This window comes from Chiloscyllium plagiosum, unplaced genomic scaffold, assembly GCF_037043375.1.
Source record: "Chiloscyllium plagiosum isolate Xiang-an unplaced genomic scaffold, Cpla_swu_hap1 HiC_scaffold_21, whole genome shotgun sequence".
Classification (NCBI taxonomy): domain Eukaryota; kingdom Metazoa; phylum Chordata; class Chondrichthyes; order Orectolobiformes; family Hemiscylliidae; genus Chiloscyllium; species Chiloscyllium plagiosum.
This window is the reverse complement of record NW_028270159.1, coordinates 20,570,377-20,595,906: the sequence shown is the minus strand read 5'-3', so window position 1 is coordinate 20,595,906 and position 25,530 is coordinate 20,570,377. Positions and strand designations below refer to the sequence as shown.

Genomic DNA, 25,530 nt, shown 5'->3' with positions numbered 1-25,530 from the left:
TCCTTTGCCATTGTTACAAGATGAGACAAAATGCTTGCATAGGCAGGCACATGGCACCCAAAGAGTTAAAACCAGACTGGAGTACACACCAGAAATACATTTTTGAATAAGATTTTAACATGCTGAATCAAATTAGTTTTAACAGATACCACACAAGATATGTTACTTGGCCAGCAAAATAGTTTAAGATTAGGAGTTGGTGAAAAGCAGAGCACCATCAATGAGATGCATGCCAATTTATTACTGCCTTCATCTTGTGCTTTACAGCATCTACTTTTGCTTAATGAACACATTTGTTATCACAAAGCAAAAGTTTGTCACCAGGGTAAGCAATAAGTAAGCAGGGTTATCAATAATACAAGAGTACCTCATGAACATAGCGTACGTGCAGTACTTTGCATTTATTATATAATCATAATAATGAGTAGTTTTCCTCTCATCTACAAGACAGCTATGTAAAACCACCACATACTATATTCATAGATCCTGATCTTTAAAACTTCTGGGCATGAAAATGAATGGTCAGGAAAAGGTCAGTTCCAATGACAAGCTCCTCGACTTAGAGCCAGTTGGCATTCTGACTGGACACCTTATGAACACTTGAATGTTATGAACATACACCTTTATATGAAAATGTAACTCTATGCCAAGTATAAGATGATTTTATGTCTTACAATGTGTACTTCGCAAATTGAAATAAAAAAAGACAAGACTGATGTTGCCCTGAGCTACCATACACAGTGTGGCAATCCAGCAATGGAGCTACAATGTAATATGGAGGAAAGTAGTGTCACATTTCACAGGCAGCAATATGCATTTACATACCACCTTTAATAGATGAAACTCAAAACATTTAATGTCAAATCAAATAAACAATGTGTTCCCTGCAAATGGAGACATGTAAAAACCAGGAAGATACTTGCTTTTCTTTTTAATTGAGATAGCTCCTAAGAGGTTAGTTGGCCATTTTGAGGTGAATTTTAACTTGGTGCATTTCAGTCAGGTGGAGGATACTTTTAGCCCTGTAGTCTTATGACTGATGGACTTCATGTCCATTCCTGCCTATTCTGGGTGGGCACAGAGCAACTATCACCAAAGGATAATCTCTCAGACTACTGGATCAGCTTGTTGTCTAGTTCCTGTTACCAACTGGCTCAATCACAGATGATGCCATTCAGCCAGTCCTGTTCTGATCTCACTCCCTCCTGCTCCAGTTATCCTACGTCTCACCTCATTCGAATCCTAACCCTATCCCATATTCAATGTCACAGTTATTTCACTCACTAAAATATGTAGTTCGCTTTATGGTTGTGACTACCAATTAGTGGTTATTATTGAATTTTGTTTGTTGGAGTTTGCTGAGTATTAAATTAGCTCTGATCACCAGTTTAGTGTCTGTGAACAATTGTATAAAGAGCAAATGTATCAGAAATGTAAAGTTTAGATCTATAATGGTATTACAAATACCAAATGACTGAACTTGCAATGGATTTAATTCAATGCAAACAGGAAGCTAAATTCAAAATTCACAGATACATTACAACTCAGGGTGAAATCTGCAAGAAGAAAAAGTCACTGTGTAACATCTCTCCTGTGAGTTACAGTGTTATTGTATTGCCAAGTCACCAATTTATTAGTGTGACTATGTCTGAGTGTGAATATTGCTGGATAGGAAAGAGGGCAGGCTGGTGGAGTGACTGCATCTCACTATGTGAGCTCCAGTTTACTGTCAGTCACAAGTAGGTGTTGCAATGCTTTACAGAAGCTTTTGAGCATGAGGGACTGGATAAACTGTTGACTGTGCACACAAATTGAGAAACGGACTTAAAATGGGAGGTGACATTCAAGTCTTGAGTTGAATTTATTTTAAATGGGTGCAGTTGAGGGTTCAGGATCTTTTCTTTATGACTTCCCCATGAGGTAGTTGAAAAACTAACCTGTGCCACAGCCACCTGTGTCTGTTGCTGCTGCTGTAAAAGCTGGTGTTGGAGCAGTTGCAAGTGGTGCTGGGATGCCAGGGGGGTAGGAGAGGAACACTGACTGCTGGGTAATCGTGGCAGCTGAGCTGACAAAACAAAAGGAGTTCCATTCTCAGGATCCTAAAAAAAAGAAATCAGGAATATTTCATTATCTATTTCAAATAAAACAAGGTTACCTAAACAAAATTCACTCTGCTCTCCACATCTTCCAAGGTGCGTTTCTCTCTGGTTGTCACGGCAACTGATTTTCCTGGGTACCTGCAAGTGCAATCAGTGACCTCATGCTGTGTTCTATCAAATCCTTAACTGCTGGCCATTAAGGTGTTCGTTGAGCTGTGTAACAATCTGTTGCAATGAAGATTCAGGGTTTTAACATGAAGAAAATGCAACTGAACAACTGCATGAAGAAGCGGATAGACCAATGGCACCAAGGATTTCCTTCTGAAACTACTCCTGTGCAACTCCATTTTCAAGAAAATTGCCACAGAATGTTGTTGTCAAGTGATGTTGTTGTCAAGGATTGTCTGGATGGACGACGATGAAGAAAAGTCCACTAATCACTTTTGAAAGAGAACTGGTTTCATTCTTGAAAAGGAGGATTTTATTTTAAAGCTTTTTGAAATACTTATAACTTTGGTTGACTTCAGTGGGGTTACTGGAGAAGCCTGGCAGGGGAATCAATACCTGTATTAACTCGAAACAGGCATCCCATTGCCAAACTGAGATGTAAAAGTGATTGCCTTAGACATTAACCAGCCAGCAATGCCCATATCCCATGAGTGAATAAAATAAAAAAGTTGTCTAAGTATGGCATGGAAAAACTATTGTCAATGGGAATCAGGGGAATACTCTTTGCTGGTTGAAATCATAGTTGGCACACAGGAAGATGGTTGTGGTTGTTGGAGGTCTATCATTTCAGTTCCAGGACATCTCTGCAGGATTTCCTCAGGGTAGTGTTCTAGGCCCAACCATCATTAGCTGCTTCATCAATGACTTGCCCTCCATCACAAAACTCACTGGAAGAAATGGAGGAAGACTGAAGGGAGAGTTCCCTAACATTTCATTTGGAAAAGACAATGCTGCTGCCTCCATCACTTTAACGAGACCAAAATATTCCATGCTGACAGCCTGTTTGTCCTCTGGTATCAATTATCACACTTGTATTCTTTCTTTATCTAATTAACTAGTGTATCATTTCTAAACTGCTGCTTCTTAGAAGGCTATCACAAAATTACTTACAAATCGCTGACTGCCTATACCAGGTAACCATGATTGCGAACCCTCGAAAATCCATACCTTCTCTCACTAATGTGCACTGGCATTACTACTGCTGAAACATACTGGTCGGTTACCATTGACCAGAACAAGAGAAGGTCAGAGGCTGCAGTGAGTGACTCACCTCCTAATTCCCAAAAGCCTGTCCATCATTGACAATGCACAAGTCAGGAGTATGATGGAATACTGTCATTTGCCTGAACAAGGGCAGCTCCAACAACACAAGAATCTCAACAGTTTCCAAAATCAAAGCAACTTGGTTGGCACCCCATTGACCAACTTTGACATTCATTTCCTACAGCACTGATACAATGTGTGCTATCTATAAGATGCACTGCAGCAAATGACCCAGGCTCCTTTGACAGCACCTTCCAAACCTGCAATCTTTAACGCTTAGAAGGACAAGAGCATCAAGTGCATGGGAGCATCACCACCTGCAAGGTCCCCTCCAAGCAACACACCATCCTGACTTGGAAAGATATCACCATTCCTTCATAGTTGCTAGGTCAAAATCCTGACAGTCCATTCTGAGCAATACTATGGGCATATCTACACCACAAATACAACTGCGAGTCAAGAAGGCAGCTCACCACCACCTTAAAGGCAGATCTCTTTGATGCCCATATCCTATGAATGTTTTACAAAATGCTGTACATTGCAACTGTTCTATGACCAAAAATATCTCGTGGACTGAGTATCCATTTCTAACCATATGAGATAGATTCTTGGTGCACTGATGATAAATTGACTGAGGTGATACGTGATGTCATAGAATCAACTTCACTAACACCCCAACCTTAAGTTCACCCGGACTATCTTGGACACTTCCCTCCCCTTCCTGGACCTCTTCATCTCCATCAACGGTGACGAACTCAACACGGACATCTTCGACAAGCCCACCGACTCCCACAATGACCTGGACTACACTACCCCCCAGCCTGTCTCCTGTAAAAACGCTATCCCTTATTCCCAATTCCTCCACCTCAGCCGCATCTGCTCCCAGGAAGACCAATTTCACCACAGAACACACCAGATGGCCTCCTTCTTCAAGGACCGCAATTACCCCTCCCCCGTGGTTGACGATGCCCTCCAGCACATCTCCTTCACTTCTTGTACTTCTGCCCGCAAATCCCATCCCTCCAATTGCAATTAGGACGGAACCCCTCTGGTCCTCATCTTCCACCCCACCAACTTCTGGATACATCGCATCATCCTCCTCCATTTCTGCCACACACAAATGGACCCCACCACCAGAGATAAATTTCCCTCTCCATCCCTATCTGCTTTCCGTAAAGACTGTTCCCTCCGCGACTCCTTCATCAGGTCCACGCCCTCCCCTCCTGACACCTTCCCCTGCCACTGCAGAATTACAAAACTTGAGCCCACACTTCCCCCCTCACCTCCGTCCAAGGCCTGAAAGGAGCCTTTCATATCCATCAGAGTTCCACCTGTACTTCCACACACATTATTTACTGTATCCGTCGCTCCCGATGTGGTCTCCTCTACATTGGGAAGACAGAATGTCTACTTACTTCAGAGAACATCTCCGGAACCCCTGCACCAACCAACCCCATCGCCCCGTAGCTGAACACTTCAACTCCCCCTTCCCCTCCGCCAAGGACATGCAGGTCCTGGACCTCCTCCATTGTCACACTCTAACCACCCAACGCCTGGAGGAAGAATGCCTCATCTTCTGCTTTGGGACCCTCTAACCACACGGCATCACAGTTACTCATTTCCCCTCCCCCCACCTTATCCCAGTTCCAACCTTCCAACTCGGCACCACCCTCTTGACCTGTCCTACCAGTCCATCTTCCTTCCCACCAATCTGCTCCACCCTCCTCTCTGACCTATTACCTTCACCCCCCCCCCCCCCCCAATTCATCTACCTATTGCATTCTCAGGTATCTTCCCCCCAGACCCAACCCCCTCCCATTTATCTCTCAGTCCCCTTGTCCCACAAGCTTCATTCCCGATGAAGGGCTTTAGCCTGAAACGTCAATTCTCCTGCTCCTCGGATGCTGCCTGACCTGCTGTGCTTTTCCAAAACCATACTCTCGACTCTGATCTCCAGCATCCGCAGTCCTCACTGTCTCCATAGACTTGATCCAGTCAACTGAATTTCCTGAGGAAATGTTCCATAGTTGACCCCGTACCCCACAACAATATCTTAGAATCTGAGTCTAACTCTTTACAACAGGTTCCAAATTAGATATCATTAGACCAATTTAATGTGAGTATAATGAACATAATGTCCATATACCAAATGAGGGGAAAGGAATGTCTACACATCTAATGCAAAGGGTAGAGTTTGGGAGTGATCTGTTCAGTGTAAGATACATTTTTCTTTATATTCTGAAGAAGGGCCATTGGACCAAAATGTTGACTCTACATTTTCTCCACAGATGCTGCTGGGAGCTGCTGAATTTTCCCAGCAATTTCTGATTTCCGGCATCTGCAGTTCTTTGCTTTTTTACATTTTCCAAGTGCTCATCCCCTTTGAGGTACGTGAGCTACTCTTAGCAGAGATATGAAAATCATCGCTTTTGCTGCTAGCAGCTGGATGTAACAGTGCTGGAATATTAATGCAGGATAAGGTTCTAAGGGCCTGTAATACACTGTCAGTGAAACCATTACAATAATAAACTGTGCAGACAGTATTGATCTATTAGAGTGCAAAACAAATTAATCTTGCTATAATTAGGGTGTGATACACATGGCCAACATGATTTCTAACTCACTTACTTGGATGTTTAAATTGCAGCCGCACTTAATTTACTACCAGCCAGGGAAAATGGTCTATGTGAATGACAGCCCATCCACTAGTCTAAAGTCCTCCCTCCTCCATTACTGGATATATCATAACTGCAGCGTGTACTATCTACAACATACAATGCAGTAACTTGCCGTGGTTTCTTTAGGAACTCTTCCAAACCCACAAACTCTGCCACCTAGGTGAAGATTAAAATAAAGACCAGTCAATTTAACTTCTTGGCCTCACTGTTAATTAAAACTCTTTCCCTCCCATCAATTATTGACAAGTATCTCTGATACTTTGAGAAAATCAGCCAATTTCAAACCTTCCTGCCTATAGTTCCATAGTTTATGCTATGGAAACTAGCATTAGCAAAAAAGGAACAGACCAAGGGTAAACACAAGAGACAAGAAGCAGTTTGATTTATTTCCAACACCGGGACTGCAGCTTGGCCATTATCTGACAGCGAGAGAGCCCCAAACGTTTACCATGTAGCGGGGGGGGGGGTGTAGTCATGACTCCCATTTTCACCCACTGCCCTGAATGGAAATCCAAACAAACAATCAATGCACGTTTTCCCTGGTCACAGTTTACAAGGCTGTGGCTGTCCCGACTCAGAAGTGAAAATTCAGGTTTACCAGTACATGCATGGGGGTTACATTTTGTACTATTGCCAGAGCGGATTTGATGACCAGAACCAGCAGGTACCATGCCTGATGCTCCTTAAATCCCATTGCATTCTACAAAGAGTCTGCTCAATGTGTTTCCTGTGGTAAAATATTTCTGTCATCAAAATGCAGCACCTTCTCTTTGTGTGGGAGTTTATATAATAAGGGTACGTAATAAAAATTAAATATTTCTATTTCTAAGTACTTGCCAGATTTCACATTAAACATGCCATTTTAGAGCTGAACCTAAATAGTTTTTGATGTAATAATTGTTAAAGCAATGTTAATCAACCCCTCTGACTCAGAAAAGAAACAATTTAAACTCTTTAATTACATTCTTACATTGAATCAACTGTTGCTGGTTGTCAATTTTAAAAGGTTATGATTCTTTTTATTTATCCTTTCTGTCATTTTCTTCCCTCTCTCTTATTCTAATCTTTCTCTCATTATTGTTTTTCCGTTTCTAGACAATTTAATATTGAATTTGCCCCTATAATCCATAGTTCTCTGTTTCATTCCAAGCTTCAAATCTTTTTGACTGTTTTGCGTTTGGAAAATGTGAGGTTAAAGGCCCAAAATGGTGAATTTTTGGTACATGAAACATGTCTAAACCACCTTAGGGCAAACGATAATCAGACATCTCTGATATCTGAAAGAGGTGTTTAGAAGCTCATTTTGTGACCTTGCTATTGTGCTGCAGAGCAGACACCTTACAATTTGTTTTCGCTTCTTCTGCAGCCTGAGCCACGGTTCATATCACAGTCATAAATTGGAGTTCTTTTTCCAGCTCCAGAAAACAGCTGCAGGTCACCGCTAAGAGAGGAAGTGCTGAACACTTCCTCAATACCAGGACCTAGCTGAGATGCTGGCTTGACACTCCAACCAAATTGGAACTCCAAGGACCATCAGGCTGCACTATAGGCTGCAACTGCAACCTGTCAGATTTCACAGTTTCACTGTCAGAGTTTTGAATCGCTGATATCAAGTGTGTGCTCTGAGCTCATTATCCATTGCACAGCCAAAAATTGGCCTGAACTAATTTGTAAATCAATACGTAACTCAGCACAGATAATGTAGATTTGAGGCACTTTGACGCTACATGATCAAATTAATAAGTAAACACGAGAGGCAGTGGTTGGGTTTATTTAGAAATACTTATCAATTAGGCCAAAAACCAGAATCCTGATTTTCATCCTGGCTAATCAAGAGCCTACAGTTTTGTGATTCCGAACATTGCGTTTTTTGGCAATATATTTCTGCCCTGTTGCAAATGGCTGCTTTTATACATTCCCCCCGGCAAATATAGCAAAACTTTTTCCTTCAAGTTCCCAAATGGCTGACGAGAAAAGGCTATTTCCTGATTGGTGAATTATGAATACATCAGGAAATACTCTACTGAAGACCACAATGCTCAGGTAACTGCATATGTGTGAAGACAACAATTGGCATAAGGTTTGGGACCAAAGAAACCTGTAGTGTACATCTTCAAAACCCTGCAATAGGACAGGGATTTCAATTCACTTCATTCTTCCCCTTATTGACACTTTGCAGAAATATAATGCAGTCTCCAAACTGTTAACAATGTCATTTTACCAGCCTCATTTTGTTTCAACTTTCAGTGTTATGATCTTAGATAATAACCTGTAGTACCATTATGAATCAAAGAAAAAGAAGACAGTAATTATATCCAAAGATTAATCAGCTTGCTTAATCAAAATACCTGATATTTTCTCTCTTTAAGAGTTTGTGCAGCGTTAATGATTTCTAGTTCAATCCCGTCACATGGCAACTCACTGGAGCTGTGAGATTCCATCTCCTTGTCCATAGCCCCATTCTGCTTTACTCCAGGGAAGTGGAGACCTGTTTAAAGAAAGTGGGAAGATTGGACTGCTGAAAGAGGCTGGTCCAAGCTACGCGCACCGATCACACTTTCAGTTACAACTACTAATGCTGAATACTTCAAGAGAAAGAAATGGGTTTTAAAGCACTGGAAATAGCTTATTCTGCACCACGAGTCCATATAAGCGTTTATGCTCCACATGAGCTTGCACCGATCCTTCTTCATTAGGCTTCTATCCCTTTCTATCTTTCTATCCATTTCTCCCTTGTCATTATTTAGTTTCCTCTTTTGCCATTCATCTCAACTATTCATTGAGGTAGCAAGCTCCACATTCTACTTATTCACTGGATAAAGAGTTTCCTCCTGAATTTCCAAATGGATTTATTGGTGACTATCCACATGGATAGCCTTATGTTTGGGCTACACAACAATGGAAGCATCTTCTCAACACCTACTCTGTAAAACCGTTTTTTTATCTTAATTACCTATAAAAGGTCACTCCTCAGTTTTTCTCTCTTCTCAAAATAAGAAAAGCTCTAGATTCTTCAGACTTCTCTGGTAGTTATAACTTCACAAGGTTCATTCTTATACATCGTTTTTTTGTAGCTTCTCCAATGCCTCGATATTCCTTTTATAATAAGGAGGCCAGAAAAGTGCTTCACGCCTGGTTTACACAGCAGTTTGTCAGTTCAGTTTTTACAATAATGATGAGGTATTCTGCTTCTCAATCACCACTTGGAAACTGTTGTTGCCAACTCCTGGAAGCATGTTTCCTTTCTGCTCATCCACAACACCAACCCACACTATATTTCCAAACTACAGATGCTGCGCAGCAGTCTGTCATATCTGAAACCAGCCACTAAAATAATTAACATTAGTTCCACCCCATCAAGTGATCCTGGCACAGTACACTGGCAGCTACATCTGCTTGATAGACCTTGAGGTAGATCCCACTGGGGAGGGTTATGTTGGAAAGGCTGACTTTACCTCCAGTGTATTGTTCTTCTGTTGCTTTGTCGCTTGCACCATCCGCCTGCCCATCTGCATTTTCTTTAGCATGTTGCAAACTCAGTTTATGACAGACCTCAAATGCCTGCCCCACTGTCCGAACAATTCGCATTGCTTGGCTCTGAAGCAGAAAGAACGGTGAACTATAGATGCACTTACAAATCATCCAGACAGAAACGTGCCTTAAAATGTTGCTTGATTACTAGTATTTAACATAGCATCTTAAAGAAGATGCTGAAGAAAACCTCAAGATCCTCCATGGAGAGTAATGCTTTTAATGTCACTATTGGTACATTGACAAATGTTATGTGACCCAAACATGACTGCATAGCAAATATTTGATTCCATTTTCTACTGTTCTAATTATAAGAGTGCGCTGTATTCTAACAGAACTGGGTGAGGAAGTATTCAGCTTCAAATTAATGAAGTGGGTTTTGTCTGCTTGCTGCTGGAGTGCCAAGTGATAGCAATCTCAGTCCAGGGGTAGCTGAGGTAAACTGTTGGGTATGAACAGTCGGACTTGCTCATTCAACTTAAGAAAAAACAATAATGTGGGAAGCACACTGCTGGAATTCACACATCAAGATGGGAACCCAGGCAGAATACTGATGAACATATAGCACAGTTACTGAAGATGAATAGGCTGCTCAGCCTAGCAGGCCTCCTGTGATGTTTATCTTTCAGATGACTCTCCTCTGACCTTGCTTTATCTTACTCTATCAATATTTCCTTCTATTTATTCCTCACTCACAACTTTATTTAGCTTCCTCTGAAATGCATCTATACGATTCATCTCAATTACTCCAAAGAATTCCACATTTTAACCACTCTCCGAGACTAAAATAAACTTCTCCTGAATTCCTATTGGATTTATTAGCTACCATATTAAACTGTGGCTATGAATTTTCCAAAATGGTCTACCCTACCAACTGCTTTCACAATTATGAGGTCAGCTCCCAGCTACCTGCTTTTTAGCAAAATAGTCCCCAGCTTGTTTTAGGAGGACAAAGTGAGGACTGCAGATGCTGGAGATCAGAGCAGAAAATGTGTTGCTGGTCAGGCAGCATCCAAGGAACAGGAGAATCGACGTTTCAGGCATAAGCCCTTCATCAGGAATGAGGAAAGTGTGTCCAGCAGGCTAAGATAAAAGTTAGGGAGGAGGGACTTGGGGGAGGGGCATTGGAAATGCGATAGGTGGAAGGAGGTTAAGGTGAGGGTGATAGGCCGGAGTGGGGTGGGGGCGGAGAGGTCAGGAAGAAGATTGCAGGTTAGGAAGGTGGTGCTGAGTTCGAGGGATTTGACTGAGACAAGGTGGAGGGAGGGGAAATGAGGAAACTGGAGAAATCTGAGTTCATCCCTTGTGGTTGGAGGGTTCCCAGGCAGAAGATGAGGCGCTCTTTCTCCAACTGTCGTGTTGCCATGATCTGGCGATGAAGGAGTCCAAGGACCTGCATGTCCTTGGTGGAGTGGGAGGGGGAGTTAAAGTGTTGGGCTACGGGGTGGTTGGGTTGGTTGGTCCGGGTGTCCCAGAGGTGTTCTCTGAAATATTCCGCAAGTAGGCAGCCTGTCTCCCAAATATACAGGAGGCCACATCGGGTGCAGCGGATGCAATAGATGATGTGTGTGGAGGTGTAGGCGAATTTGTGGTGGATATGGAAGTGTCCCTTGGGGCCTTGGAGGGAAGTAAGGGGGGAGGTGTGGGCGCAAGTTTTGCATTTCTTGTGGTTGCAGGGGAAGGTGCCGGGAGTGGAGGTTGGGTTGGTGGGGAGTGTGGACCTCACAAGGGAGTCACGGAGGGAGTGGTCTTTTCGGAACGCTGATAGGGGAGGGGAGGGAAATATATCCCTGGTGGTGGGGTCCGTTTGGAGGTGGCGGAAATGACGGCGGATGATACGTTGTACATGGAGGTTGGTGGGGTGGTAGGTGAGGACCAGTGGGGTTCTGTCCTGGTGGCGGTTGGTGGGGCGGGGCTCAAGGGCGGAGGAACGGGATGTGGAAGAGGTGGAGGGCATCGTCGACTACATCTGGAGGGAAATTGCGGTCCTCGAAGAAGGAAGCCATCTGGGTTGTACGGTTTTGGAACTGGTCCTCCTGGGAGCAGATGTGGCGGAGATGAAGGAATTGGGAATATGGGATGGCGTTTTTATAGGGGGCAGGGTGGGAGGAGGTGTAGTCTAGGTAGCTGTGGGAGTCGGTCGGTTTATAGTAAATGTCCGTGTCGATTCGGTCACCCGAGATAGAAGTGGAAAGGTCTAGGAAGGGGAATGAGGAGTCTGAGATGGTCCAGGTGAATTTGAGGTCGGGGTGGAAGGTGTTGGTAAAGTGGATGAACTGTTCAACCTCCTCGTGGGAGCACGAGGCAGCGCCGATACAGTCATCGATGTAGCGGAGGAAAAGGTGGGGGGTGCTGCCAGTGTAGCTGCGGAAGATGGACTGTTCCACATATCCTACGAAGAGGCAGGCATAGCTGGGGCCCATGCGGGTGCCCATGGCTACTCCTTTGGTTTGGAAGTTTCCTCATTTCCCCTCCCTCCACCTTGTCTCAGTCAAATCCCTCGAACTCAGCACCACCTTCCTAACCTGCAATCTTCTTCCTGACCTCTCCGCCCCCACCCCACTCCGGCCTATCACCCTCACTTTGACCTCCCTCCATCTATCGCATTTCCAACGCCCCTCCCCCAAGTCCCTCCTCCCTACCTTTTATCTTAGCCTGCTGGACACACTTTCCTCATTCCTGAAGAAGGGCTTATGCCTGAAACGTCGATTCTCCTGTTCCTTGGATGCTGCCTGACCTGCTGCGCTTTTCCAGCAACACATTTTCAGCCCAGCTTGTTTTACCTTTACTGACTTTTCGTATTGGAATCTGACTACAGCAACAAAGAAAGGGATTTATTTTTGGGCCACTTTTGTTCACGAAAATGAATGCATTTTCCATGCTGAAGATGAAACACATTCACCTACTTCTCACACAACATACAAGAAAGGGTTCAAACCTTTTTCTTCGATTTAAATACATTGCATCGAAAAGTATTGCTGATGCCATCCCTAACAATATAGCTGAATATCTTTAAATCCTGGGAATCATGTGATACGTAGAATATTCTATAGACAAAGGGGAAAGAAAAGACACTAGTAATTAGTAACAACGGCATGTAATGACACAACACATTACTGTACTGAAAGGACAATTAAAAGTACAAGTGTACACATGTTACTTAACACCAATAAATTGTAATGTGGCACCCAGCTATAATTAAATGCATCGGTGTTTCTCAATTCTCTGGTTCCAGCTGTTTAACATGCAAAAGGGCCATGCAAGTGTCAACATTAGGGTTCAAAAAAAGGTTCAGGTCACTCACGTCTACAGGCTTTATTTCCACCTGACATTAAAATTCACTTGCTGAATACAACATTTGTCATATAAACCTTAACTTTTGCAGCAACTTTGAATATGTTCACACTTGGCAGAGAACCTGATGAACCCTGCCATCACATTGCAATGTACACAAATGGTTTAGTTCCTCACTCACAGTATCTGGCTCTACATCTCCTGACCACTCTGCTCTAACTTGTTGACTCTCAAACTGGATAAATGTCGGTGTTTCATTATTTCTTGTAAGAACATGCTTCCTTTCTCTAAGCCTGAGAAGCAGGTAAAGAGAAAAGCAAAGCTATCAAATAACTAAATTCAAACAAGTTACGAAACACTTTGAGGGAAACTCTGAATGCCATTAAAACTGTTTCTTTAGAATCACATTTAAATGCTATTGATTTTTCTTTCACTTTGCTTCTGTTGAAAGCATTATATGGCTCACAGAATTGGTCCAGCAATCGAAACCTTTCCTAATAAATTGGAAACCTCTGCCTTAGGGCTGCATGTAATGTTTGACTTGAAATTCTCTGCAGAGAGAAGCTAAGTTCAGTCAAGAGTGGTAAAAGTGATTTCCAACAGACCTTAAAATGAGATCCACTCTAACCGATGATGAGAATGTTTTCCCTTGAGGGAAACCATAGAACCAGGGGTGTAGTTTCAGAATAAGGGGTCATTTATTTCAGTGAAACAAAATTTTCTCTCAGAGGGTCATGAATCTCTGAAATCCTTCATACAAGAGAATAGTGGAGGCTGAGCCATTGAAAATATTCAAGGCTATATTGGACAGATTTTGGAGGAGCAGGGAGGAAAGTGTTGAGACCAAGATTAGATCAACTATAATCTTAGTGAATGACACAGCAGATTCGAGGGACAAGTGACTTACTTTTGTCTATGTTCTCCTGAAACCACAACTTCTATTATCTCAATCATTCTTAGCTGTGATTTATTCATCTTCACCTTTAACATTTTATGATAGGCAGCAACAGGAACACAAAAGGTGAAGGAGCCAATAAATGACTGAATGAGACACCCATTTCCCTTAAGTCTATGCACCAGCCAACAGCGAACCAGCGGCCACAGACTTCAGTTTCAGGATTTCTCACTGCATAAGATGAATTCTGTACTTATTTACAGCAGGAATATATTATCTTAAGGCTTTAATAAGAAGCTACTGCCACATTAATAATGTTTAATGCTTCCAGTGTTAAAACTATTCCCAATTGTAAGCAAAGGCAACTAATTTTCATTATTTTTGATAACAGGGACTTGGTCTATCATTTTTAGCATTGACTGCAATTTAATCGGAAACAAAAACTTTTAATGGTGGAAATCACATCACCAGCTATGTCACATGAGAGCCCAGGTAACCAACAGGATATGGAAATGATCAATAACTTGGACATTATGGCACCAATGGCACTCCATTAAATAAATTCTAATGTCCTCTCACATCCCTTCCATTATTGCTGCTTCAGCACTTGATCTTTCATTATAGCAAAGGTCTATTGATTCACTGATGCACAACACCATCCCCTGAACATCGTACATAACCCTCTGTACCCTTTACAGTTTGCAAATAGTTTTTCTCTCACTTAATAGCTTAAATAATTAATTTGTTAAATACATAACAGAACCTATCATGTATCAAATATGTTTAATTGATTTACAGTTTCAATTAAATTTGGTTACCAAGTTTCAAATGAACATTTAAGAAATGTACTATCCTGTGTTCTCAGTGACTGGGATCTAGTATCTTTTGATGTGCTCACTGACTGTGATCCATTGCAATGAAGGTGCTCACAATGATTAAGATCCAGTGTAGTGAATGTGTTCACCCTGTGATGGAGATATAGTGCACTGTAATATACTCACAGTGACTGGGATCCACTGCAGCATAAAATGCTCACAGTAATTGCATCTAGTACTCTGTAGTATGAGATCCAGTGTACTTTAATCTGCTCATAGTGATTGGGATACAGTACAGTGTAAAGTGCTCATGGTGAATGAGATCTAGTACACGTTAATATGAATACAGTGACCGAGATCCAGTGTAATGGAATGCACAGTGACTGGGATTTAAAGTGATGTAGTGTACAAAGTGACTGAGGTCCAATGAGGTGTAATGCACATGTAACAACTGGGATAAAGTGTGATGTAACATAGAAACAGTAACTTGATTCTAGCAACGGCACACCTGCTTACAATGATTGGAATCCAGTGTGGTGTAACGTTGACACAGAGATAGGGATCCAGTGTGGCGTAATGTTGACACGGACACTGGGATCCAGTGTGGTCTAACATAGACACATAGACCCTGGGATCCAGTGTGGTGTAACATAGACAGAAAGACTGGGATCCAGTGTGGTGAAATATATACATACAGAGACTGGGAACCAGTGTGGTGTAACGTTGACACAGAGATAGGGATCCAGTGTGGTGTAACGTAGACACAGACACTGGGATCCATTGTGGTGTAACATAGACAGAGAGACTCGGATCCAGTGTGGTGAAATATATACATACAGAGACTGGGATCCAGTGTGGTGTAACGTTGACACAGAGATAGGGATCCAGTGTGGTGTAACGTAGACACAGACACTGGGATCCATTGTGGTGTAACATAGACAGAGAGACTGGGATCCAGTGTGGTGAAATATATACATACAGAGACTGGGATCCAGTGTGGTGAAATATACATACATTGATTGGGATCCAAAGCAGTGTAATGTACATAATGACTGGGATCCAGTGAGGTGCAATGTACACAAAACTGGGATCTAGTGACAGTGACTTTAATCTAGCATGGTGTAATGTGCTAGCAGTGATTGGAATTCAGTACAGTGTAATGTATATTGTGACTGGGATCCACTGCAGTGCTGTGTCCCCCCTCATGAAATTGAAGATGATGTAAATTACTGTTGGTCTCGAGCATTTCAACTAGTAAACCCATTAATTTAAAAACAAAGTCTTACATCAGTACTATACCTTTATGGCAATGTTCCACACTATTTCACAGGAGCATTATTAATCATGCAACATAAAAACATTGGGACAGATGACTATCAATAACATGACATCAGTTCTGTACCTGTAAATAGGGTCATGCATCACTAACATTTTATTTGCATCCCATGTCCACTCCTTTCTCTAGAACAAAAAGACATCTTCTGATTAAAATGCCTTTTATTATACATATTATACACAATCCATTATGAGGCACAAGGTTCTCACCTCAAATCTGAATCAAGAAACTCAACCCCACATTGTACTTTCTTACATCAGACAATTTTTGACATATTTAAGTTCTTGCATTATTTGTTATTTTGAATTGCATGATTTTTAAATCAATATGGCTTGAATGTCCTTGGTTAAAATTGGGCAATTAAGGATGGGCAATATTTACTGGACTTTTTAGTGACCCCCATATCCCAAGAACAAAGAAACAAGAACAGACTTCAAACAAGCTGTACTTTTATGTATACTATTTGGGATATATAAATACAGGAAGGATTTTGTGTGCACTTATACTCAGATTAAACTAAGCTCACGAAAGGTCATGTTTGAAAATGTAATTGTTTTGATAATGCAGGTGAGATTCAGAGGAGGTCTCAACCCAAAGTGACAATTCCTGTGTACCACAGCAGCTTATCCAGTAAAAATCCTGACAAACATTGGAATAGTTTCATCTGTGTGAGCTCAGTGGAGATTAGCAGCCAATCCTACACTTAGAAACATTCAATTTTTAGCTTGAGAGATCAATACTGCAAGGTCAGAGGTCAAGTCTCTGGCTTCTTGTCTAACTGGGATAAACATCGAGCATGTGAAAATAGGGAGTAAAAGGCAGATATAGTGGGAAGAAATTCTTTCATTATTGCATGCCATATATAGAGATATTCAGACATTAGCTAAGTGAGCAATTGAATTGACATGATTATTTGTAATAAAGTAACTTGCTTGTTTATCTGCAATACTTTGACAAGCATCATGAAATTGATTATAAACTATACTACATTTGTTCACATTATGTTTCAATAAGCAGCGTTAATTGTTTTATAAATGGCCTTATTGCAATTAGCGCCCATCGGTCTGATTTTAAAAGAAAGGAGAAGTGCACATGGAATCCCGCGTGTGTCAGATCCCATAAAAGGAAGATTGTTTTATGGCAATGACTGTAGATGGAGCTGTCATTTAATTCAATGGCAGTGGGAGACTCCTGACCATACGGATCATGGTGTTCATTTTCAGGAGGCACTTGTGATTCTGAACCTCAGGGAATAACCGATACATACTCAGAGATTATAACTCAAAGACTCCTTGTTTGCATGAACTTTTTATGTAACCGCTTAATCTTGCCAGTAGAAGGATTACAAGATTTTGTCATTCAAATGTAAGGAGTGAACATTTGGTATGACTGAACACCAGGGGAGGCACTGCTGCTGATGGCATTACCACTTCAAGAAGCACCTTGAGGCTGTAAATCGAGAATCACATTGGCACAACAATGAAGCATTCTGTTTCAGTGCAATTTTCCCTAAAGTGCATTGGTAACAACATGAAAAAATATAGGTGTTAACAGGACTTGTCGAGTGAGGGTGTTTCCCTGATGGGGTGGTTAACCAACTGGAACTTGGAGGCAGGTTTCAAGGATTTTTTTGTGGTGATTTACCATTGGAATCACTAACACAAATGACATTGATAGCAAGCACTTCCTTAGATCATTTCTGCATTTCAAAATTGTTTAATGTTCTAAATTTTGTTCTTAATTTTTCATGGGGCTGTTGGCATTACTGGCAACGTTGGCTTTAGTGCTCATTTCTAGCTGCCCTGGTGAAGGTATTGATGGGTCAGCTTCTGGAACTGCTGTGCTGGGTTATGAAGGTGCTCCAACATGCTATTTGGTAGCAAAAAAAACCTGCAGTTTCTGTAAATCAGAAGCGAAAACAGAAATTGCTGGAAAGCCTCAGCAGGTCTAGCGGCATCTGGGGAGAGAAATCAGAGTTAATATTTCAGGTCGAGTGGCTCTTCCTCAGATCGTGGTACAGCGTTTCTGATTCAGACCTGGCCATGATGATGAAGTAGATCTAACTCAGGTTGATTGTCTGACTGTCTAAGTCAAACATGGTACAAAATGGGTCCAAGGATACTCAAAGATCCCCTGAAAATGTTCTTCTTATGCCATAGTACAAGGGCAGTAACAGTCAGAACAAGCCATTGGATTTATTGTAAGCTAATCCATTTTCTTTTCCCAGATCATTTTGTATAGTTACAAGTACATGGACTGGATGTACTCCCAAGGTTTATACTAGGTTACAGACAGTCATAGCATTAAACCCTGACATGGAATGAATGCACCTGAGAATAATCTATTATAGGTAAAGACAAAAACCCAACTCAATAAAACAGATCAAGGTTCTCTATAACAATTAACAGTAAAATCTCACGTGAAAGAACACAGTGATGAACTTGCCTTTTGCTTTTTCCTCAGAATGACCTTCACTCCATCCACAGACACCAAGATGCTCACCTTTTTCTTCTTAATGTTCTTGGCTTTAAATTCATACTGTGAATGAAACAGTACCAATGTGACATCAAAGTGGAGATATACTTTAAAGATCAGGTCTTTCAAAGGTCCCAATCAACTTGTAATAATGACTGTAGTCAGTACACAAATTATATTGTGCAGACAGCGTATCAATAACATTTTAATTAACTTTGCATATTTGTAATAGAAAACTTTGTCCCCAAGAATTTTGCCTTTTCATCCATTTGAATTCAGAGGAATATACACTGAGTTATTGAATACACAGGCTTAATGGTTTGCAAAGACAGTTGATACTGGGAATCAAGTTAGGTTTTCTTTCTGTAAGAAGTTTGGGAAGTAGACTGTTGGTGCTCAGAAGCAGGTAGACAATGAGCAATTTTATCCCCTTTTGGTCACTTTGTCAGATCATAAAAATATTTAGATCTGTTATTTCTGTGTAATAAATATTTTCTCAAACAACATGCCTGATTTCATCTGTGTAACTACAACTGCTTTTCAGAATTTTGGGAGTTGTTCCCGGGTCTATTTAAAGGGTGGGGTGGGGGAATGCACCAAGTTTTAAAGAGACCCCCAAGAGTGTTTGTAAGAGCTCATAGGGAGTTCCAATACTTTCAGAGGGTTCACCCAGGAATGTGGAGTTATTTTCATGGGATTTCCATAAGAATGCGTCACTGGCCCAAATCTTCCCACATCCAGATCATCAGGAGATGCACAACACAACCCTGGTCAGTTCTTGGGGCTGGATATATACAGGAAAGGTACAGGAAATATAAATTCCATTGGGCTGATTCTCTGCTGCATGGACCTCGTATGAAAATCTCTGACTCCACGCTCAGGGCAGAGTCTAGGACTAGATACATATGACTTATCTGTGTGCTTACCCAGGAATAGTTACAATGCTTAGTTTAAAAGTTGGGAAACTCCAGAATCAGTCCCCCAATCAAAATACACCCTCACCCACCCAATTACACCTTCCAATGCCCCATATCCGATCTGACTACACCCCAACCCAATCTGACTACTCACTCTCACCCAACTACCCCTCGACCTGGTGCAAACAACAATCCCTGACCTTCCACCTCCTGGTCACTGACTTGGTGGGTTAGTGTTCATTTGCTGTTATGATCCTAGGTGATGGTGCAATTGGATAAGTCATATTGCACAATGAAATCAGACATGGTAAATCATACTTTTTTGTTTATTTAAGTAACATTGTAGTTGGTCCCTGAAATATATTCACATAGTTTGTAGATTTTCTCCAACAGCATAAGAGAAGTTTAATATGCAAAAGAAGAAATAAAAAAACAAACCAAGCAATCTCAGTATACATATGGCAGTTAAAATGTTTCCAGAAAACACTGTAATGGGTGGCTCAGTGGTTAGTACTGCTACCTCACAGTGCCAGGGACCCGGGTTCAAGTCCCACCCCATGTGACTCTGTTGCACATTCTCCCTGTGTCTGTGTGGGTTTCCTCCCATGATCCAAAGATGGTCAGGTGAAATGGCCGTGCTAATTTGCCCATAGCATTAGCTGCATTAATCAGGGGTAAATATTGGGTGGGTTACTCTTCAGTGGGTCGGTGTAGACTTGTTGGGCAAAGGGGTCTGTTTCCATACTGTGGGGAGTCTCATCTAATCAAAAAAAAACAAGTGTCCCTTTGTTTGCCAACACTATTTATTAGAGAATCAAATCCAGAAGAAGTCTAGAGACTGTTTAATGAATCCATTCCAAATATTAACAAATGTGGCAGCCTGCACTTTCTAAGTTCTAATAACCTACAGATTTCAAACCAAACTCTCCTTACTTGCAGGTTTCCCAAATTAAACATTTCTAAAGAGATGAAATGTTTCCTGAACAGTTCCCTGAATCCTTCTTCTAGACAAGGAGAGTAACAAACTCTCTTCTAAACTCAACACCGGTGTCTCGGAACTGAACTGAACAAAGCTAATGGCTTTACATGTTTACCCTATCTGACACAAACACAACAGTACAAACAGCTTTCTAATCACACCACCAGGAATTACAGTAACCTGCTCTCTAACAAAATGTTGAACTTAAATCACTGTTATTGTCTCTTTTCTGATATATGTATTTATTGGAAAATGTTTTACTCTTTTACAAAAGGAAAAATAAAGTTATAAAAGTACAAAAAGACAGAAAAGTAGAAATAATACTACATTATTATATTACAGTAATGTTACTACAATCATCTCATATTTACTTAAGGAGAAAGTGAGGACTGCAGATGCTGGAGATCAGAGCTGAAAATGTGTTGCTGGAAAAGTGCAGCAGGTCAGGCAGCATTCAAGGAACAGGAGAATCGACGTTTCGGGCATGAGTCCTTCTTCCTCCCTCAACATCGATTCTCCTGCTCCTTGGCTGCTGCCTGACCTGCTGCGCTTTTCCAGCAACACATCTTCAGCTCTGATCTCCAGCATCTACAGTCCTCACTTTCTCCTCATTGATTTTAACCTACTGCGAATCCTCTTACAAGGATGCCTTCCTTGAAGAAGCTCTCTTCCTCCCTCTAGAAGGGCTCATGTCCGAAACATTGATTCTCCTGCTCCTTGGATGCTGCCTGACCTGCTGCGCTTTTCCAGCAACACATTTTCAGCTCATATTTACTTAACTCAAGTTAAAATAAACTCAAACTAAATGAAATAGAATTAAATAGAATTACAATCCAATTAAATTAAATTACATTACATGACAGTACTCCACTCGCTGCACAACCACCAAAGCTCCCATCCACGGGAGCAGCAGTTATTATATCCGTATTCGCTAGGCCCACCACCCCAGAGATGCCAGACCATTATATACAGCTCTCACTGCTATATAAAGGCCCTATTTAGTACCACCGATAGGTCCGTGTCTGAATCATTTAGAAAGGGCCACCATGTCTTATAAAATTGCTCTGTTCCATGGTGCATCATACTCATCAGATAATCTTGGGGTACATGCTCCTGGGGTTTTTCTGATATCCAGTTCATTAGAATGTTCTTCCTCGCACAACGTGTAAGGATGTTAAATAACCTCTTCCCGTGTTCACTCAGAGAGGGCAGATTCGGCAGTGCCAAAAGAATGGATACTGGATCCGTCTTAACTTCAATTCCCAGGATCTTCTCCAGCTCATTCACTATGGCACCCCAATATCCGCAAATCTTGTAGCAGGACCAAAAGCAATGTGTAAGGGGGCCTATGCTGATTTTACATATGAGACATCCTGGAGAAGATCCTTTCTTAAACTTTGCTAACCTCTCTAGTGCCATACGGGCCCTGTGAAGGATCTTCAATTGCACAGCCTGTGCTTCATTGCATATTGAGATTTTCTTTACACTCTCCCTTATATCCTCCCATGTTTCTGATGAAATTTCTTCCCCTTGCTCCTGATTCCAGATCCCATGGAGTCTCTCCATATCCCCCAAGGCGCACCCTCTCTGCAAACAGTATATGGTACTAACCGAGAGAGCACCCCCACATCGGAGCACTCTTCTCTCTATGTCCGACTTGTAAGACTGTGCCAAGAGTGTGGTTTGCTTCTGTATATAATCCCTAACCTGGAAGTATAGGAAAAGGTCCCTATTAAGAATCCTGTATTTCTGACATAGAATTGGTTGAAAGACACCAAGACCTCTCCCTTGAATAAATCTCCCAATCAGGAGATTCCCTTACCCTTCCATGGTTTGAAGCTGGAGCCCACTGACCCCAGCCTAAATCCAAGGGTTCCCACTAATGGGGTGAACAGCGATGTCTTAAGCAAATTGCCCTCACCCTGCTGCATTATCCTCCATGCTTTCACTGTATTTAAGATCATTGAACTTTCACAATGCTCAGCCATGGATCTCATCTTGTCCATAAATAGTAAATTGATGAGAGGACACCTTGTCTGCGAGCCCTCAACATCAAGCCATATTGACCTTGAGTCCTCATGCATCCAGTCACCCACATATGACAGTAGGGTGCCTATTTGGTATCTCTTCAGATCTGGGAGATCCACCCGCTGCCCAATATCCTGCGGAGGTTGCAGCTTGGTGAATTTAATTAGGGGGCGCTTAGGGCACCAAATAAAAGATCCAAGCCATTCTGCAAACCTCCGCAGCACCTGGCTGGGTAACAACAACAGGAGCATCCTTATAGGATATAATAGCCGAGGAAGAACATTCATTTTAATCAGGGACATACGGCCTAGCCACAATATTACTAGCCCCTCCCACCGTTGCAAGTCCTGCTTCATCCTCTCAAACAATTGCACAAAGTTAGCTTCGTACAGCTGACTAAAGGTAGAGGTAATAAAAATTCCCTGGTAGAGAAGACCTTTCTGCAACCACTGAAAAGGAAACTGCATTCCATCCTCCATCTCTGGCACTTTCACCAATCCTCCCACAGGCATGACTTCCAACTTTGTAAAATTGAACCTGTATCCCGAAAAACTGCTGAATAATTTAATTTATTGTATTAGCGGGAGTTTGGACTTTTCCGGATTAGCCAGAAACAGAAAGAGAGCTCCCCAATTCCCACCTTTGAAGCCACTATTTCAGGTCCTTCTGGATAGCATCCGCCAACAGCTCATTTACCAAGGTAAACAGCAGCGGCGAGAGAGAACATCCCTGTCGGCTGCCTCTCCCCACATTAAAATTATTCGATTTGACACCATTCGTGATAACCACCTTTATATAACACTGCCACCCAACTAGCAAAGGCCTCTCGGGAGTGTGTCAGTATTTGCAGAGGGCTATCGGTATTATGTCAGTATTTGCAGACGTTTCTCGGGAGTGTGTCAGTATTGGCAGACGATTCTTGGGAGTGTGTCCGTATTTGCAGAGGGTTCACAGGAGTGTGTCAGTGTGTGCAGAGGGTTCTCAGGAGTGTGTCAGTGTGTGCAGAGGGCTCTTGGGAGTGTGTCAGTATTTACAGTGGGTTTTTGGGAGTGTGTCAGTATTTGCAGACGATTCTTGGGAGTGTGTCAGTACTTGCAGAGGGTTCTCGGGAGTGTGTCAGTGTGTGCAGAGGGTTCTCGGGAGTGTGTCAGTGTGTGCAGAGGGCTCTTGGGAGTGTGTCAGTATTTACAGTGGGTTTTTGGGAGTGTGTCAGTATTTGCAGAGGATTCTCGGGAGTGTATCAATATTTACAGAGGGCTCTTGGGAGTGTGTCAGTGTGTGCAGAGGGTTCTCGGGAGTGTGTCAGTGTGTGCAGAGGGTTCTCGGGAGTGTGTCAGTGTGTGCAGAGGGTTCTCGGGAGTGTGTCGGTATGTTCAGAGGGCTCTCAGGCAAGTGTTCCTCACAGTTAGGTTGGCTGTATTAGATACAGTCTAGACTTTGACTCCTTCGTCAGTATGTTGTGAATGATCTGATGGTGACAGTGTCTAATTCTACCAATAATGGTAGTGTTGTCACTTCGCTCAAACTCAAACAATTTTAATTTGGCTATGGGCACTTTGATCAGGTGAGGCCTGACTAATGTTGTAATCTTGCATACAGTACCAGATCTCAGCCACTGGAGGCCCTCTGTAATCTGTGTGAATACTCAGCTATGAGAATTACACTTCTGTATTAATCGGAATACAGTATTTCCTCAGCTGTCAGGTCAACTTCTGATCTGATCGCAGCCAGTGAGTGATTGCTTATGAAATTTTGAACAGAAAACCCTCAAGCACTCCTTGCATAGAGAGCTGTGAGGCTGTTCATTTCACTTCCAATGTTAAACAACAGTAACATAGCGGTTATGCTAGCACCTTGATTACTGAAGTGGGAGTTCAAAACCAAACAGGGCAGTGGGAATTTGCATTTTGTTCATTCAATAAATATGAGATAAAGAATTACTGTCAGTTATGGAGATCAATTAACTCTCAGATTGTAATTAAAACCAATATGTTTCACTTTCAGGGAAGGAAATCTTTTTTCCCGACCTTCATGTGACTCAACACCACGGTGATGTGGTTGGCTCTTAACATGCTTTAACATGGCCTATTTTGTTATGACAGTTTCCGACTTTCACGTTTTGTTCACAAGATGAGTATCAACTGACACTTTATTTTACATCAAACTGTTCAGATATGTTTTGACACATTTTGATTAGATTAGATTCCCTATAGGATGGAAACAGGACCTTCAGCCCAACAATTTCAGACCGACCCCCTGAAGAGTAACCTACCCAGATCCATTCCCGTACCCTATACTTACCCCTGACTAATGCACCTAACACTATGGGCAATTTAGCATGGCCAATTCACCTGACCTGCATATCTTTGGACTGTGGGAGGAAACTGGAACACCCGGAGGAAACCCACGCAGACACGTGGAGAATGTGCAAACTCCACACAGACAGTCACCCAAGGCAGGAATCAAATCCAGGTCCCTGGCAGTGTGGGGCAGCAGTGCTAACCACTGTGCAGCCACATCGCAGTGGTCATCATATCCTGAGGTGGAACTGAAATCTAGATTGTTTAGAGTCACACAGTCATGGAGAATGGAAACAGACCCTTTGCTCCACCTAGTCCGAACCGACCATAATATCAACCGATGTTGAAACTTTATTGCTGGAACAGCACAGCAGGTCAGGCAGCATCCAGGGAACAGGAGATTCGACGTTTCGGGCACAGGCCCTTCTTCAGGATTCCTGAAGAAGGGCCTGTGCCCGAAACGTCGAATCTCCTGTTCCCTGGATGCTGCCTGACCTGCTGTGCTGTTCCAGCAATAAAGTTTCAACTTTGATCTCCAGCATCTGCAGACCTCACTTTCTCCTCGATAATATCAACCGAAACTAGTTCTATAGGCCTGCGCTTCCTACCCTTCCTATCATTTCTTATTCATGTACTTATCCAAATGTCTTTTAAAATCTGCAACTGTACTCACATCGACCACTTCCTCTGGAAATTCATTCCACACTCTGATCACACTCTGTGTAAAAATGTTGCTTCTTATGTCTTTGTTAAATATTTCTTTTCTCACATTAATAATATCCCCCCTCATCTTGAGGTCCCCCACCCTAGGCAAAAGACACCTCCCATTTACCTTATCTATACCCCTCATGATTTTATTAACCTTTAAGAGGTTACCTCTCAACCTCTGATGCTCCAGTGAAAGAAGTCCC

General features: G+C 42.1%; 1 protein-coding gene across 2 annotated transcripts in view; it reads right to left on the bottom strand.

The window, feature by feature from the left end:
- Positions 1 to 25,530, bottom strand: part of LOC122564874 (carboxyl-terminal PDZ ligand of neuronal nitric oxide synthase protein) — a 133,147-nt gene that overhangs the window by 24,438 nt on the left and 83,179 nt on the right. For both annotated transcript variants that reach the window (XM_043720255.2, XM_087998396.1), the window contains 6 exons: positions 18,366 to 18,458; positions 15,987 to 16,045; positions 12,519 to 12,627; positions 9,505 to 9,646; positions 8,398 to 8,537; positions 1,938 to 2,099 (listed from right to left, as the gene is read on the bottom strand). In XM_043720255.2, coding sequence (XP_043576190.2) covers positions 1,938 to 2,099; positions 8,398 to 8,537; positions 9,505 to 9,646; positions 12,519 to 12,627; positions 15,987 to 16,045; positions 18,366 to 18,458 — 705 coding nt within the window. The remainder of the gene's footprint in view (positions 1 to 1,937; positions 2,100 to 8,397; positions 8,538 to 9,504; positions 9,647 to 12,518; positions 12,628 to 15,986; positions 16,046 to 18,365; positions 18,459 to 25,530) is intronic.